Source organism: Bos mutus, chromosome 28, assembly GCF_027580195.1.
Source record: "Bos mutus isolate GX-2022 chromosome 28, NWIPB_WYAK_1.1, whole genome shotgun sequence".
Classification (NCBI taxonomy): Eukaryota; Metazoa; Chordata; class Mammalia; order Artiodactyla; family Bovidae; genus Bos; species Bos mutus.
Window position 1 is genome coordinate 39419379 of NC_091644.1, and position 16586 is coordinate 39435964.

General features: G+C 40.9%; 1 protein-coding gene across 1 annotated transcript in view; it reads right to left on the reverse strand.

Annotated features, from left to right (window-relative positions):
- MAP3K21 (mitogen-activated protein kinase kinase kinase 21) overlaps nucleotides 1-16586 on the reverse strand; it is a 58904-nt gene that overhangs the window by 22090 nt on the left and 20228 nt on the right. Inside the window, 2 exon segments of the mRNA XM_070364949.1 lie at nucleotides 9325-9500; nucleotides 10519-10667. Of these exon segments, the coding sequence (XP_070221050.1) occupies nucleotides 9325-9500; nucleotides 10519-10667 (325 nt within the window).

Here is a 16586-nt window from a genome sequence, read left to right on the forward strand (position 1 = left end):
GATCAATTCTGACCTTACGGTAATTCTACCAAAGTAGACCAAAATTCACCTTTGAAACATTCCTTCGATTTGTTTTTTTCTAAACAAATTTCATAAACAAAATGATGAGAGAAATGATTTCCTTAAGACCAATCACTATTCAAATCAGTTCTGCTAATATGTATCAGCTGATTTATGAGGAGAGACCAGTATTTCTTCATTATATTGTGCCAAATATAAATAACTATTTATTACTTGAAAAGAAAAAAGAAAAGAAGAAAAAAACACTAGCTGTTTAAAACAATTCTGGAATCCATTATTTAACTAGTGGCTTTACAGTTTGTTCAAACTGGAGGTTTTACTGTAGTGTATTTGGGGACAGAGGATCATTCCAGTCAACTTCTAACTCATTACTGTCTGCCCTTCTGTTAAGATATTACTTTTCAGGGGTGTAGATAACAACCCAATTAGCTATTGTGGAAATTAGCTATTGTGGAAATGATATGTGAAATGGCATATGGAAGAGATAAAGGCTGTAAATTCACTCAGGCTTTTTGTGTTAATGCTACAGTAATTGAATAAGAAACATTTTTAATTCCAGGTCTCAAACTAAAGTGTAAACCCCCATGCAGTGACTTTATAAATTAAAAAAAAAGTCACCTGGTTCGTAAGACTTCGTAAAAGAAAAAAATAAGATCAAAGAGAAAGTAGCCAAGTACTCTTCCTTCTGAATGAGTTTTAAAGCATTCAAAAGTATAAGAAAAAAACATAGTCTGGGGTATTAGAAGCCCTTTGGATTCTTTGAAATTATGAAGCACACAAAAACATTCTTTTGGTCGCTGAGATTACTAGGCAGTGCTGTGTGTTTAATAGCTTGGCACAGGCCATTCTAGTAATGAAAAACCCAGATTCCTGGCACTGGGTGCTAATCATTAACAGTGACAAGCCTTCGTACAGTGGTTCAAAGACAGGTGCACACACCCAGTGTACAGAGACGGACATGCAGAGATAAGAGGCCAGGAATTTGGGGAGGAACTCGTATCTACGGAGGCCACAGTTTACTGAATAACACAGAGCACGGCCAAGTCACTGACCATTAATTCCAAGTCTGACACCTCCTACCTCAAGCAGTCAGTGAACAGGAAAGGGAGATAGAGCACATCTACTGTGCTTTTGACTCCATCAAAAAAGATGCAACTTGAAACCTTCCAGCAAAAAAAAAAAAAAAAAGACTATATATTCTTTAATTGTAAATCAAAGACCCACGACATACTGTAAATGCTGTATTTCAAAAAGCACTGGATGGAAATCATATATATATATATATATATATATATCATAAATATATCAGAAATCATACATATATATATATAAAAGTAAAGATACCACTGTAGGACATTGCAAAAATGAACCCAAAAAATAGCAAAGAAACTACTTCTAAGACCTCAACATAGAGAAAGCAGACATCCAGCCTTAAAGCATTCTTTTTTGATTTTCTCACCACATATGATAAGAACTGAGCTTCCCTTGTGGCTCAGCTGGTAAAGAATCCGCCTGTAATGCAGGAGACCTGGGTTCAATCCCTGGGTTGGGAAGATCCCATGGAGAAGGGAAGGGCTACCCACTCCAGTATTCTGGCCTGGAGAATTCCATGGACTGTATAGTCCATAGGGTCACAAAGAGTCAGACACGACTGAGTGACTTTAACTTACGATAAGAATTAACTCACTGGTTATGCCTCTCTCGTACAGTTTCATATATAATTACCAAGTTTAAAATAATAATAGTTAGTTATTAATGACATTGCTTCCAAATTTTAAATTCTGTGATGCCAAGTTTTATTTTTCCTCCAAGTCTTCTTCCATTCCCCAAATGTTTTTTACTTTTGCTATTAAGCATCTCATTTTAGGATAGTAATCCTTCAAAGATTTCAGAAAGGCTGAAAAAGTAATGCACTCAGTCATTTTCCAGCTCGGAGCCCCATTTCCCAAACACCTGGGCTGGGCTGGGGGTGGGGGTGCTGGCAGGAACCTGCCCCGGCTTCAGTCAAAGCCACTGCTTTCTTTGTTGCAAGGTGAACATGCACACTTGTTAGCACTTGGGAAGCAGCACGCAGGCCTGAGCCGTCTGGACACCTCGCTCGTGGAAGCCCACACCATCCTGAGTAGGGAGACAGCATGGCTGTGACACTTTGTGGGGGTGTGGGAGGATGGCAGGACAGTCTCCATCAGCCAGTGGCAGCGCGCCAACCCCAACCAGACAGTCTGGCTCAAGTCCTCGGTCTGTACCACTTTGCTCGGCTGCTAGAGATTCTGGCATTCTGCTAAAAACTTAATACAGCACGGGGGCAGGGCCGGTCATGGTTTGGTAGACTTTCGTGTGCACACCCCTGCAGCCTGCCTGAATTCCTCGGGGGCAGGGCCAGAACAGCTGGAGCGGGCTCAACTGCCCTCCTGCTTGGCTCCAAGCGCTGGGAAGTTGTTGAGACGTGATCTTCATGCCTGGAGCACTCACCTGAGAGTCCTCCTACTTCTGAACCCTGAACAACTGGAATATATCTCCTCCCTCACTTACTAGAAAGTCCCTCCAGCACCGAGGACAGCCCCGTACTGCCCAGCCCCCCTTCTGCATCCACTTCTCTTCTCCCCATGCTCAGGTGTGCAGGCCCCTCCTGTGTCTCTGGCCGTCCACCTCGGGGAGCTCTTTAAGACGTGGTGCTGCTGTGCTGTGCTCAGTCGCTTCAGTCGTGTCTGACTCTTTGTGACCCCAAGGACTGTCATCCACCAGGCTCCTCTGTCCATGGGATTCTCCAGGCAAGAATACTGGAGTGGGTTGCCATGCCCTCCTCCAGGGGATCGTCCGAACCCAGGGATCAAACCCACATCTCCTGCGTCTCCCGCATTGCAGACAGATTCTTTACCACTGAGCTACTGGGAAAGTCCCTTTAAGACATGGTGCCCTTGGTTGAACGTGACACTGATGATATGATCTGAACAGACTCAAACAGGATGACTGTTTCTTATTAAATGAGCTCTAGGTACTTATTAAGGGGGTCAGGGTCTAAGGTTGCATTATCAGTTTTGAATTTTTAAACACAAAACACTGAAAAATCTAAGGAAGTCAGTAAATCACCTAGAAGTCTACTATTTGAAAAAATGCCTTACAAAAAAGAAAAAAAAAAGGATTTTAGCAGCTCAAAGATTTCCCTCTAACCTTTATTTTTAATTAGTTAAAATTATGAAATAGTTTAAATATACTACAACTAGAGAGAACAGCAAATACTCATGCACTTACTATCAATATTTAACAGATGCTAAATGTTGACCGTGTCTGTTTCAGATCTGTTAAAGTCCTCCCTGTGTCACAGTGAATCCTATCCCCTCACCTTCAGACCTGCTGTACTTAAGCTGTATCCTTTGTATCCTTCCTCTGTCTATACTTTGCCTTTCTGTACATTTGAATAATACTGTTTTATGTGGTCTTATAAATTTATACACTGTGATTATCCTTCTGCAACTGCTTTCTCTGCCCAATGTTATATTGTCTGAAATTTAGATGGCACTAGGATCCACTTGCCAAAGGAGACACAAGAGACCCAAGTTCAATCCCTGGGTCAGAAAGATCCCCTGGAGAAGAGAATGGCAACCCACTCCAGTATTTTTGCCTGGAAAACCTATGGATAGAGGAGCCTGGTGGGCTACAGTCCATGGAATCACAGCCCAAACATGACCGAGCACTCACTCACTACTATCCATGTTGAAACATACAGCTGGAGTTCATTCATCTAAGTACTGTACAGATTTCTACTGTAAGAATATACAGTAGTTTAGGCACTTATTTCCCTATTAATGGATAATGGGGTTGTTTCCAGTTTTTCATTATTACAGACAATACTTAGAAGTGAATAACCTTAATTTCCTTGCACATACGTATGGAAGTTTCTTATATATAACCAGAAGCTAAACAGCTGAGGTGTCCGCTGCATAAGATTCAAAATAGAATTCATGGCATTTACACACTTCTAAATTATCTTTTCACTGAAAAAACATGACAACTGGAACTTCCCTGGTGGTTCAGTGGTTAAGGATTTGCCTGTCAATGCAGGGGACACAGGGTGGATCCCTGGTCCAGGAAGATGCCACATGCCTCAGGTCAACTAAGCCCCGTGCACTGCAACTCCGAAGCCTGTGCGTCCTAGAGCCCACGCTCCACAACAGGAAAAGCCACCGCAGTGAGACGCCCACGCCGCAACTAGGGAAAGCCCGCACACAGCGACGAAGGTTCAGCACCGATATTTTTTTTAAATGACAATAATAATAAGTACTAATATCTCTCACCTATTAAGGTATATATTAGGAACCTGTAAAGAAATTTTACTTGGGTATTTAATATGTCTATTGAATGTCTACCACGTGCCAAGCTCTTTGCTCAGTGTTACAGATGAGCGTGACCAAGGATAAAACAGAACAGCTCATGAACTTAACGAGTAGGAAAGGCAGACCAAGGACGACACAAAGAAGCAGATAATAATAAAGTATGACCCAGTGTGGCTGTGATAAAGAAAGTGCCGGACGCTGTGACGCTCTGTGTGGTGCAAAAGATGAAGGGAAGGGGGCTCTGGGGACCTGAGGATGAAGCAGCAGCAACTCTGAGGAGAGGGTAAGCCAGGCCAGGGACAGACAATATACACAAAGGCCAAAAGGCAGGAGAGCGGCCCTAGAGGAAATGGAAGAGTTCAGGCTGGCTGGGGACAGAGGAGGCTGAATGTGGAACAGAGGACGCTATAAGGAAAAGGAGTCGGCCACTGAGGCGAGGGGCTTCTGATTTGCGTTTTCGAGTGTCACTGGTATGCTGAGGGGCTCAGTTAGGGGAGCAAGGCTGGATGCAGGGCACCCAGACAGGATGCTGCTGCAGGGATGCAGGTGAGGACCACAGGGGTCAGGGGACTGAATTACCACCGATGGTCTTTGTCACAGGGGAGGCTGCATCTTCAAGACCTTTGAGACTGGGTACCTATGGGAACAATATCTCATTACCACACAAAGGAAGCAGGAGGAGGGATGGCAGACGGGGAGTGAGAAGGAGGTTCTGACTTCAGTGGCTGACTGGCAAGGGTTACCGGGATAGCACATCAAGCCCCTTTTGAAAACTTGTCAGTGGGATCCAAACCCTTAGCCTGGCGGTCCAGGACCGCTGAAGGATATAGGATGCCACATCACAGGGCTCTCACACTTGTCCCAGCACACAGCAGACATTCAACACATTTGCTGGAGGAAATTGTAACATGGAAACTGACAACAATTTCCCCAAAGATATGCTTTTAAATTGTATTTTTTTTAAGAGAAAATTTCACTGTTGGGGGAATACCCATGACATACCTTGTATTAATTCACAATTCAGCCTGGTAATAGCAGAAGTAAGCTACTCACAAACTGGATTTAGGTATAAGGTATCTTGGTCCCATGCACAGTATTTTTATACACTAACTCAAGAACTGTTATGCATTATGTATATATATATATATATATATATATATAAAATACATATATATATAAAATACACACATATATACATATATATATATATATATTCAAACTACAAACACCATTTTTTTGCTCTTTCCTCTGCAATTAGGTTGGCTATGTGCCTTCAGTATTATGGTCAATGTGAAAGTCTAGTGATGTAATGCTGAGTCATACTACATAAGTCAAGGTAATTTAACATGGGAGAATGACCCACTTACACTATAATCCCATATTTTTATGTCAAGCACTGGAACATGTAAATGGACTCTTTATTTAGCAGAGCATTATGGTCTATTTAAAAAGAATTCTACTATTTTAGATAGCTAATTGGAAGCTGAGGTAGTGTAGGGAGCTCAGCCTGGTGCTCTGGGACAACCTAGGGGGTGGGATGGGGTGGGAGGTGGCAGGGAGGTTCAGGAGAGAGGGAATATGTGAATGCCCATTGCTGATTCATGCTGATGTATGGCAGAAACCAACATAGCTTTGAACAGCAATTATCCTCCAATTCAAAATAAATAAAAAAGGAAAGAATTCTACAATTTTAGAATCACAAATATATGGCATATAAAAATGCCTTCCTGGACAATTACATCACTTTATGAAGTCTATCAATAACTTGCAATGTAGTATTGCCCGGACATTTATTGCACATTGCTGCTGTTGTTGAGTTGCTAAGTCGTGTCCCACTCTTGGTGACACCATGGACTGCAGCATGCCAGGCTTCCCTGTCCTTCATTATCTCCTAGAGTTTGCTTAAACTCATATCCATTGAGTCGATAATGCCATCCAACCATCTCATCTTGTTACCCTCTTCTCCTCCTGCCCTCAATCTTTCCCAGCTTCAGGGTCTTTTCCAATGAGTCATTGGAAAAGAATAACTGGGTCATTCTTCACATCAGGTGGCCAAAGCATTGGAGCTTCAGCTTCAGCATTAGTCCTTCCAGTGAATACTCAGGATTGATTTCCTTTAGGATGGACTGGTTTAATCTCCTTGCTATCCAAGGTACTCTGAAGAGTCTTCTCCAGCACCACAATTTGAAAGCATCAGTTACTCAGCACTCAGCCTTCTTTGTGGTTCAATTCTCACATCCGTACACACGACTACCGGAAAAACCATAGCTTTGACTATGGTTTGGACCTTTGTCAGCAAAGCGATATCTCTGCTTTTTAATATGCTGTCTAGGTTTGTCATAGCTTTTCTTCCAAGGAACAAGCGACTTTTAATTTCATGCCTGCAGTCACTGTCCATAGGCCTTTTTTGTACAGTCCTTCTGTGTATTCTTGCCATCTCTTCTTAATATCTTCTGCTTCTGTTAGGTCCCTGCCATTTCTGTCCTTTACTGTCCCCATCTTTGCATGAAATGTTCCCTTGGTATCTCCAGTTTTCTTGAAGAGATCTCTAGTCTTTCCCATTCTACTGTTTTCCTCTATTTCTTTGCATTGTTCACTTCAGAAGGCTTTCTTATCTCTCCTTGCTATTGTCTGGAACTCTGCATTCAGTTGGGCATATCTTTCTGTTTCTCCTTTGCTTTCACTTCTCTTTTTCTCTCAGCTATTTGTAAGGCCTCCTCAGACAACAACTATTGTCTTCTTGGATTTCTTTTTATTGGGGATGGTTTTGGTCACTGTCTCTATAATGTTATGAACCTCCGTCTACAGTTCTTCACGCCCTCTGTTTACCAGATCTATTCCCTTGAATCTATTCATCACCTCCACTGTATAATCATAAGGGTTTTGATTTAGGTCATAATTGAATGGTCTAGAGGTTTTCCCTATTTTTTTCAATTTAAGTCTGAATTTTGCAATAATGAGCTCATGATCTGAGCCACAGTCAGCTCCATGTCTTGTTTTTGCTGACTGTATAGAGCTTCTCCATTTCTGGCTGCAAAGAATATAATCAATCCGATCTTGGTATTGACCATCTGGTGATGTCCATGTGTAGAGTCATCTCTTGTATTGTTGGAAGCAGATATTTACTATGACCAGTGTGTTCTCTTGGCAAAACTGTTAGCCTCTGCCCTGCTTCACTCTGCACTCCAAGGCCAAAACTTGCCTGTTACTCCAGGCATCTCTTTGTTTCCTACTTTTGCATTACAGACCCTGTAATGAAAAGGACATCTTTTTTTGATGTTAGCTCTAAAAGGTCTTGTAGGTCTTCATAGAACTGTTCAGCTTCAGCTTCTTCAGCATTAGAGGTTGGGGCGTAGACTTGGATTACTGTAATATTGAATGGTTTGCCTTGGAAATGAACCAAGATCATTCTGTCATTTTTGAGATCGCACCCAAGTACTGCATTTTGGACTCTTCTGTTGACTACGAGGGCTACTCCATTTCTTTTAAAGGCAGCTTCCTTGGTGGCTCAGACAGTAAAGAATCCACCTGCCATGTGGGAGACCTGGGTTCTATCCCTGGGTTGCAAAGATCCCTTGGAGAAGGAAATGGCAACCCACTCCAATATTCTTGCCTGGAGAATTCCATGGACAGAGGAGCTTGGTGGGCTATATAGTCCATGGGGTCACAAAGAGTCAGACATGACTGAGTGACTAACACACACATATATATATATGCCCACAGTAGTAGAGATAATGGTTATGTGAATCAAATTCACCCTGTCCTGTGCATTTTAGCTCACTGATTCCTAAAATGTCAATGGCCACTCTTGCCATCTCCTGCTTGACCATGTCCAATTTACCTTGATTCATGGACCTCACATTCAGGTTCCTATGCACAAGAGAAGAATGTAATCTGTTGAACAATTAGACGCCTCAGACAACCAAGATAAACTGAGTCATCCAAATGCTAAAGTGTTACAAAAATAGCCTTTAAAAAGTAAGTACTGCCACTGAAACACAGCAACAGGCCCCAAACTTGGGGGTTTTGGGGGACTGCTGACAGTCAGTCATCACTAGGAACTCACTTCCCAACTTGTCTGCCTTCCTATTAGGTGTGTTTCTGCTTCACCTGCTTTACACTCTGTATGTAGTTAATACATGCACAGCTTCAGCATGCTTAACACTCAGGTTTATTACTTTTCTTTTCTTAAAAATGCACACACCTAGAGCTTCACTCATCATATTAAAAAGTTCAAAAGTTTTTATGCAATTTTCCAGTTTCTTCAACAAAGTAATGCTTTAAAGACAAAAGGAGGGGAAAGACGGGGGAACTAGCATAAAAGAAGTTTTAAAGAATCTAACGGAAAACATGCAGCCCAAGTTGAAATTCTGATTTGCACCAATCAACTGTAAGGAGACATCTTTCAGATAAACTCTCTGACATCTTGAGTGACATCTCAATATGGAATCTTACATGGTATCAAGGAACTACTGTTATTTTTAAAGATAATAATGGCAAGAAAAATACTTTTTAAATTCCTACCCATCAGAGATGCATTCTGAAATATTTAAAGCTAAAATGACAAGAGTTTAAGTTTTAACTTAAAATATTCCAGTTTAATAAAAAAAAAAGATGATAAGAAAAAGAAATGAACAAAGTGACTATCTATTGACAATTATTGAAGCTGGTTAATGCACACAAAGGGTTTAGTATGTCATTCTTTCTCCTCTTTAAAGTTTTTTTTTTAATATTTGAAAATTCCTTTAATAAAATTCCTTTAATAACCTTTAGTAAAAGGTTATTTCTTTTCCAGTTATACATTTTGAGTACAGTTCTGTTTTAACTAGAAGGAAAGAATCAACAAATATTGATGTGTGAAAATATTTTTAAATAATGGTTTAGTGGTTTAGTCTAGTGGTTCTTGACTCGTGTTCTCCATAATCTTCATGAGTGTGAACACATTATGCAGTTAATATTTACCACTGACCTTTTCCTTTGTTCTCAACTCATCAAACATTTGCTGAATTTCCAGTTTCCAGTCATCTTGCATGGAATGAAAGGACTCTTGAGGCATTTCAGTCATAACTGCCTTTTCAATTTCAGTCAGTTGTTCAAGAATTGAAGCAAAAGATGGTCGAATGTGAGGGTCTTGTTGCCAGCATTCTAAAATAAATAAGAATCATGGTAAGTCCATTTCTCCACATAGTTCAGATTGTCAGCCTGTGTTGACAGGGTCTGTTCAAGATTTTAAACATCAGTCGATAATGATTTTGAAAATTTTATTTTACACCATGCCTGTGTCAGTAGCCTGTGAAATAATTATTATTAGGTAAGGCTCTTGTTGTCTGTATGACTTGACATTAGTATGTGTGCTTCCTCTGCCTTACCATAAACTCCATCTCGCCTAAGCTGCCCTCATCACGTGACTTACAGTTTCAGAGTTCTTAAAGTCAATCCAAGAAAACCTAGGTTTCTAAAATGTTATAGTCACAAGTGAGGTTCTAAGCAAGGTAACTTAATGCCCACAAAAAGAGTTACTTAACAGTTTTTAAAAAGATAAGACCAAAATAGATAAGGTCATGGCAAAACCATGCCAGTTGAGACTATAAAAGATTATTGATCATTAGGTAGAATTAAAAGCAGCACGTATGAAGCCAAATCAATATTGCCTTTGAACTCCACTAGTGCATTTGATGAAAAATTTACTACCATTCAACTGAATTTTGTATAAATGAGTTATTATTAAACTGGAATGTTTTTAAGTTACTTAGTTCGTCAAAACTTAATCTGACATCTTAGATCAAAGACATGATTTCTTTTTCTTAAAACAGCATAATTATTTAAAATCGTTTGAAAATCAGAATTACAGAAATTACCCTTTTGGTTAAAAAAAATATGGATGTTCTCTTTTTTAGAATATTTATTGGAGTATAGCTGTTTCACAATTGTGTTAGTTTCTGCTGTACAGCAAAGTGAATCAGCTATGTGTGTGCTCGGTTGCTGTATGTACACACATATCCCCTCATTTTTGGATTTCCTTCCCATTTAGGTTGCCACAGAGCACTGAGAAGAGATCCCTCTGCTATGTACAGAATGTTCTCATTAGTTATCTATTTCATATACAGATGTTCTAATGAGTGATTCCTGTTGATCCCACAGACACACAGAGACACCCAAATACCTTTCATGAGCTTGGCAAATGGCTCAGGGCAGGTGGAGGGGATGGGCAGAGTGAGCTTGTTGACCGCCACCCCGTAGGCCACAGCCAAGCCATCAATGCCACGGTAGGGCACTTCTCCCGTGAGCAGCTCCCACAGCACCACTCCGTAGCTGGAAAGTAGAGTTTTCATAAAGTTAAGTGGGGTTTTTTCCTCATGACACAATCAATGGGAGAAACACATCAGTGCCTTCATCCAGCTCCTAATAATCAATCTTCTCTTCCAACAAAGCCCATAGGGGCCCTTATCCCAGTGTGAGAGGTGGGTTCTTTCACTTAACATTCCAAACATATACAATTACTCTCCTTCCAGAAATCAGTTATGCCTTCTTCTGAGGAAGTGAAACTACTTAGTGAATAGGAAAGCTTAAAAGCAGTACATGACTGAATTAAACAGGGTCCAGAACCAGGCCTTTTCATACTGTTGAGCTGACTCATTGGAAAAGACCCTGATGCTGGGAAAGATTGAGGGCAGGAGGAGAAGGGGGCAACAGAGGATGAGATGGTTGGATGGCATCACCGACTCAATGGACATGGGTTTGAGTAAACTCTGGGAGATAGTGAGGACAGGAAGGCCTGGTGTGTTGCAGTTCTTGGGATCACAAAGAGTTGAACACGAATGAGCGACTGAACAACAAGAACCAGGCCACACATAAAGAGCAATGTGGTTGTTCTGATGTTTGTCCTTCTGTCTCATTTTTTCCACACCTCCTGAAGATATTCAGGACACTGAAGATTCCAGCCCTACAGAATCTCATGCTATACAGCACAGGACTGAAGTCCAATCATGCTGTGTTTTTTTTTTTTCTAATTTTATTTTATTTTTAAACTTTACATAATTGCAATCATGCTGTTTTAAAACAGATTTTAGAAACTGCTTCTCTCTGCCTCTCCCTTTATATTTAGGAGATGTGTTACTCATGTTTCCACCTAATGCCTACTAGTAATGAACAAAGAAATCCTGTGGGCCTCCCTGAGCCTGCTGGGAGAATATGACACATCTTTTTTTTTTTATAACTGAGGGAGGTAAAGTGAAAGGGGAATAAAAAACAAGGAACAACTGCAGCAGCCAAGCTCTTCAAAGCATCAGCAGATGTGATGTAGGTGTGTGCTGTGCTGTGCTTAGTCACTCAGTCGTGTCCAACTCTTTGCGACCCCATGGACTGCAGCCTGCCAGGCTCCTCTGTCCATGGGTATTCTCCAAGCAAGAATACTGGAATGGGTAGCATATCCCTCCTCCAGGGGATCTCCTCAATCCAGGGATCGTCTCTTGCATTGCAGGTGGATTCTTTACCAGCTGAGTCACTGCTGTTTCAGTTAAAGGGCAAATGAAATTACATACAAGAACCAGCAAATTCACAGTAGAAGGATCTCGAAATGAATTTGTAAATGAAGCTGAAGGACCAAATTTCAGTTCACATCCATACTAGACACTCTGAGTTGGTCCAGTTCAAGGCAGTACAGAGGAGCATAGAAATAAGCCTTGAACATTATACAGATTTATTTTCTTCTACAAAACCAATCAGAACCTTAGTTTCTCTCTGTTGTTGTTGCTTAGTTGCTAGGTCATGTCCTACTTTCTGTGACTTCATGGACTGTAGCCCACCAGGTTCCTCTATCCATGGGATTTCCCAGGCAAGAATACTGGAGTCCTGTTTTCTTCTCCAGGGGATCTTCCTGTCCCAGGGCTCAAACCTGCATTTCTTGCATTGGCAGGCAGATTCTTTACCACTGAGTCACCAGGAAAGTCATCTTCAAAACATAAAGTGCATTTGGATTATCTTTTGTTTTGTTACATAAAACATCAGTCACTCTTGACACTCACCTGACTTTAAAACACATAACCATGGGGATGGGACACGGGTTTGTACCTATGGCTGATTCTTGTTGATGTATGACAGGAAACCACAAAATTCTGTACAGCAATTATCCTTCAATTAAAAAATTCAAAAAAATATTGACATGCAAAAAAAATTAGCATATAAGAAAGGACCGTATTTGCTTTAAGCTCTATTAACATAAGGGGCTTCCCTTGTAGCTCAGTACTTTCCTTCCCTCGGTAAGGAATCTGCCTGCAGTGCAGGAGATCTGGGTTCGATTCCTGGGTTGGAAAGATCCCCTGGAAAAAGAAATGGCAACTCACTCCAGTATCTTTGCCTGGAGAATCCCATGGACAGAGGAACCTGGCAGGCTACAGTCCATGGGGTTGCAAGAGTTGGACATGACTTAACAACTAAACCCCCACTATTAACATAAGAAGTACAGTGCTATTCACTTTTCTAATCTTTTCAAACTTCATTAACTAAGTTAAAAAAAGTTTGAATGTTTTTGTGTTTGTGTGAGTTAAGTTTTATTTGAGGGCATAATGAGGACTATAGCCCAGGAGATAGCATTTCAGATAGCTCTGAAAAGCTGCTCCAAAGAGGTAGGGGGAAGGTCAGTGTTATATATGACTCTAGTGAAATGGGATACTTGCAGGCAAGCATAACTTTTTGGCAGAGGCTTGCCAGTCACCAGGAACAGATAACAGTTTGAAATTTAAAGAAGTAACTTCTCATTTCTTCTGTTTGCTGCTTATATATGGTATTTGAACATAGTTTTAAAGACAGCAGACAGAAGGCAGTAAAATATGCCTGCTACTGCTAAGTCACTTCAGTCGTGTCCGACTCTGTGCGACCCCATAGACGGCAGCCCACCAGGCTCCCCCATCCCTGGGATTCTCCAGGCAAGAACAGTGGAGTGGGTTGCCATTTCCTTCTCCAGTGCATAAAAGTGAAAAGTGAAAGTGAAGTTGCTCAGTCGTGTCCGATTCCTCTCGACCCCATGGACTGTGGCCTACCAGGCTCCTCCGTCCATGGGATTTTCCAGGCAAGAGTACTGGAGTGGGGTGCCATTGCCTTCTCCAAGGCAAAACAGCTCAGAAGCAATAAAAGTCATTTAACTGTGCATTGGAACTGATTTCCGAGTCTCATTTGATTATCTCCTGATCTTAAGAGATACAGTGATTCACAGTATCACAAATACAAAAAGGCGTCTATGAAGAAGACCTGGTCTGCACAGAGACTCTGGAGCCCTGGTGCAGGTCATCCTGGCCATGACCACTGCCTGTATAGATCTCTCCAGTAGTGCCCACTGGACTCTAGACTACATTGGAAACATTCAGAAAGGGATGTAGAAACAACAGAATGTGCCCATTCAAATGGGGCTCACAGATCCTCCAGCTGATGTTCTGCTGGCCCAGAAGCAGAGGTGCTTCCGGCCTGAGGCCCCTGAGTCCAGGGCTCCTTCTCCACCAGGAGGAGTAAGAGGGCAGCACCGACAGGCACCTGCACCTGGAGGCGGCAGGCCTGGGGCTGAGCTGCGGGACTGTTACTCTCTGCTGACTGTGTCTGCACTCACATGGCCTCGAAGCTGATCTTGAATCACTGGTGAAGTATTAGGGATATCTGCCCTACCCTCTCAAAGCACTGCTTTACATTTTTTTATAAAAGGAATATATAATGCAGTACTTCTAAGTTATATAATGCTATAAGTATTAGTAATGACGTTGTAAACAGGATTTTTCAAAAGCTATCTGCTTAGTTTCTTAAAAATTATCTGTATTATGATGCATTAGCAGAGACACATACTTACTTTCAAGAGTAAGTAAACTTAATTTACAGTTCAATCAACAAAAATCATTTCAGAGCAAGAGACCAAAAAATTCTTAGGATAACCGAAAACTGCCTAAATTCAAAGAAGCTTCCTCGCTATTCTCAATAGAAAATAACAAAATTAAAACAATAACAGCCCAACTTTGCCTCTTGGAAATTTCAGAGAATGAATACTTTAGGATAGGTCATTTTTCCAGAGTGAAGTAGTCTGGTAAGAACCAATCTGGAAAAGAAAAGGTGGGGGGAACTATTTCTATGGGACAATTTCTAAAGCATAATGCATATTTTTCTGCTCTCTGAAACTCAGTGGGATATAGTATAAAAAGCCCTCTGCTAAGAACACAAGTGATCTAATAATTAAGGGCTGTGGTGGCAGGAACATGGCTCTTAAGCCAGGGATCAGAGCATGCTATTCATTAGTTTTACAATTCTGAGGAAATGTCTAATTCTGTCAGTGTGAAACGGGGGTAGTCACAGGAGTCACAATAAAAGTTCAGTGATAGTATCTGTCAAAGTTCTCTTGTAGGGTAGTAACTGGTAAGGAGGGAAGATGCAGAAGGAGGGCGATCGCTAAATACACCAGTGTATATATATATATAATACCAGCCCCACAGACCAGGGCGATGCTTCTTGAATGCAATTATTTTTATGGGAATATTACAAAGGAGGTTCTAAGGCAAAGGTCTGTGTAGTTCAGAGGGACAGCCTTCCCTGCCTTCCACATTCTGATGCCTAGGACTCTGCTTTGATGCATTCTGGAGATGTGTGTGGACGTCTGGCTCCACACCAGGTGGCTACGGAGGTCGGTAGTCTCTGGTCTTTTTCATAATTTCATGCTGTCTTTTGCTCCTGTCGCCTACTCTGTTCTCAACTGCCTCTTTTTTTTTTTTTAATTTTTTTTCTTTTTTACCAGCTTAGCATCCTTCTCCCCTCTTCTGATTAGATGCTTCTACTGAAAATCAGACAACCAAGCTTATATTACACAACTGAGAAAAGAACAGATTTTGAGGGAATTCCTCTCCATGAGTGTTTGGACTTCAAGGCCCAGACTGTGACTGCTTTTAGACATTCTTTTTTTCTTACTTCTTGATTCTGTGCTTATAGTCCATGAGGTTGCTATAAAGCACTTATGTAGATTGCACAGCATTTGTATAGCTTATAATTACATAGTTTATTTTAAAAGGCACACAACTAGTAAAATGGTTATAGTGTTAAGTAATTATACAGAATGTAAAATTGATTTATGGTACCTTTTATGAGTTTTCAGAGTCTTGAAGTATAATTTTTTAAAACAATCACCTACTTCACTTAAGTATTTTGGCATTATATGTTCAGAAAATTATTATGATTAAGTCAAGAACAACACATCTAATATTTTATGAAGACACATGTCCTCAGTCTCTATCAGCAGAGTACAAGTTATCAAGTAAGGGGTGAGGCCCAAGCATTTGTATTTCTCAAAATGGCCCAAAGACGCTATAGAACCCCTGGCACAGGTGATAAATTTCTTAAAAGTCATAAGTAGAACAATTAAATTAGAAGGCCTTATTTATACACTGCTGTATATGGGAATGAGGACTGGTAGAAAACAGTCTGGCAGTTCCTCAAATGATTAACTATATAATTACCCTGTGACCCAGCAATTTCACGCCTATCCAAGAGAAGGAAAACTCATATCCTCACAACAACTTTGATGTGCATAGCAGCATTATTCAGAATTAGTCAATAAGTGGAAACAGCCCCAATGCCATCAACTGATACATGGACAAGAAAATGTGGTATTATCCATCCAATGGAATATTATTCAACAATAAATAAGAATGAAATTCTGACACATTCTATGACATGAACCTTGAAAATATGCTAACTGAAAAGCCACTAAGAGAACCGCATATTACATAATTCCATTTATACAAAATGTCCAGAATAAGCAAATCTAAAGATACAAAACATAGATTTATGATTGCCTTGGGCTGGGAGGGATGAAGTTTTGAGGGAGATGGCTACCTTTAATAGGATTTCTTTTATGGATTATGAAAATGTTCTCAATTGTGGTGATGAAGGTATACAACTCTATTAATATACTGCTAAGTCACTTCAGTCGTGTCCAACTCTGTGCAACCCTGCAGACGGCAGCCCACCAGGCTCCCCCGTCCCTGGCATTCTCCAGGCAAGAACACTGGAGTGGGTTGCCATTTCCTTCTCCAATGCATGAAAGTGAAAAGTGAAAGTGAAGTTGCTCAGTCGTGTCCGACCCTTAGCATGCACTGCAGCCTACTAGGCTCCTCCGTCCATGGGATTTTCCAGGCAAGAGTACTGGAGTGGGGTGCCATTGCCTTCTCCGATTAATATACTAAAAGCCATGAAATTGCACAGTTT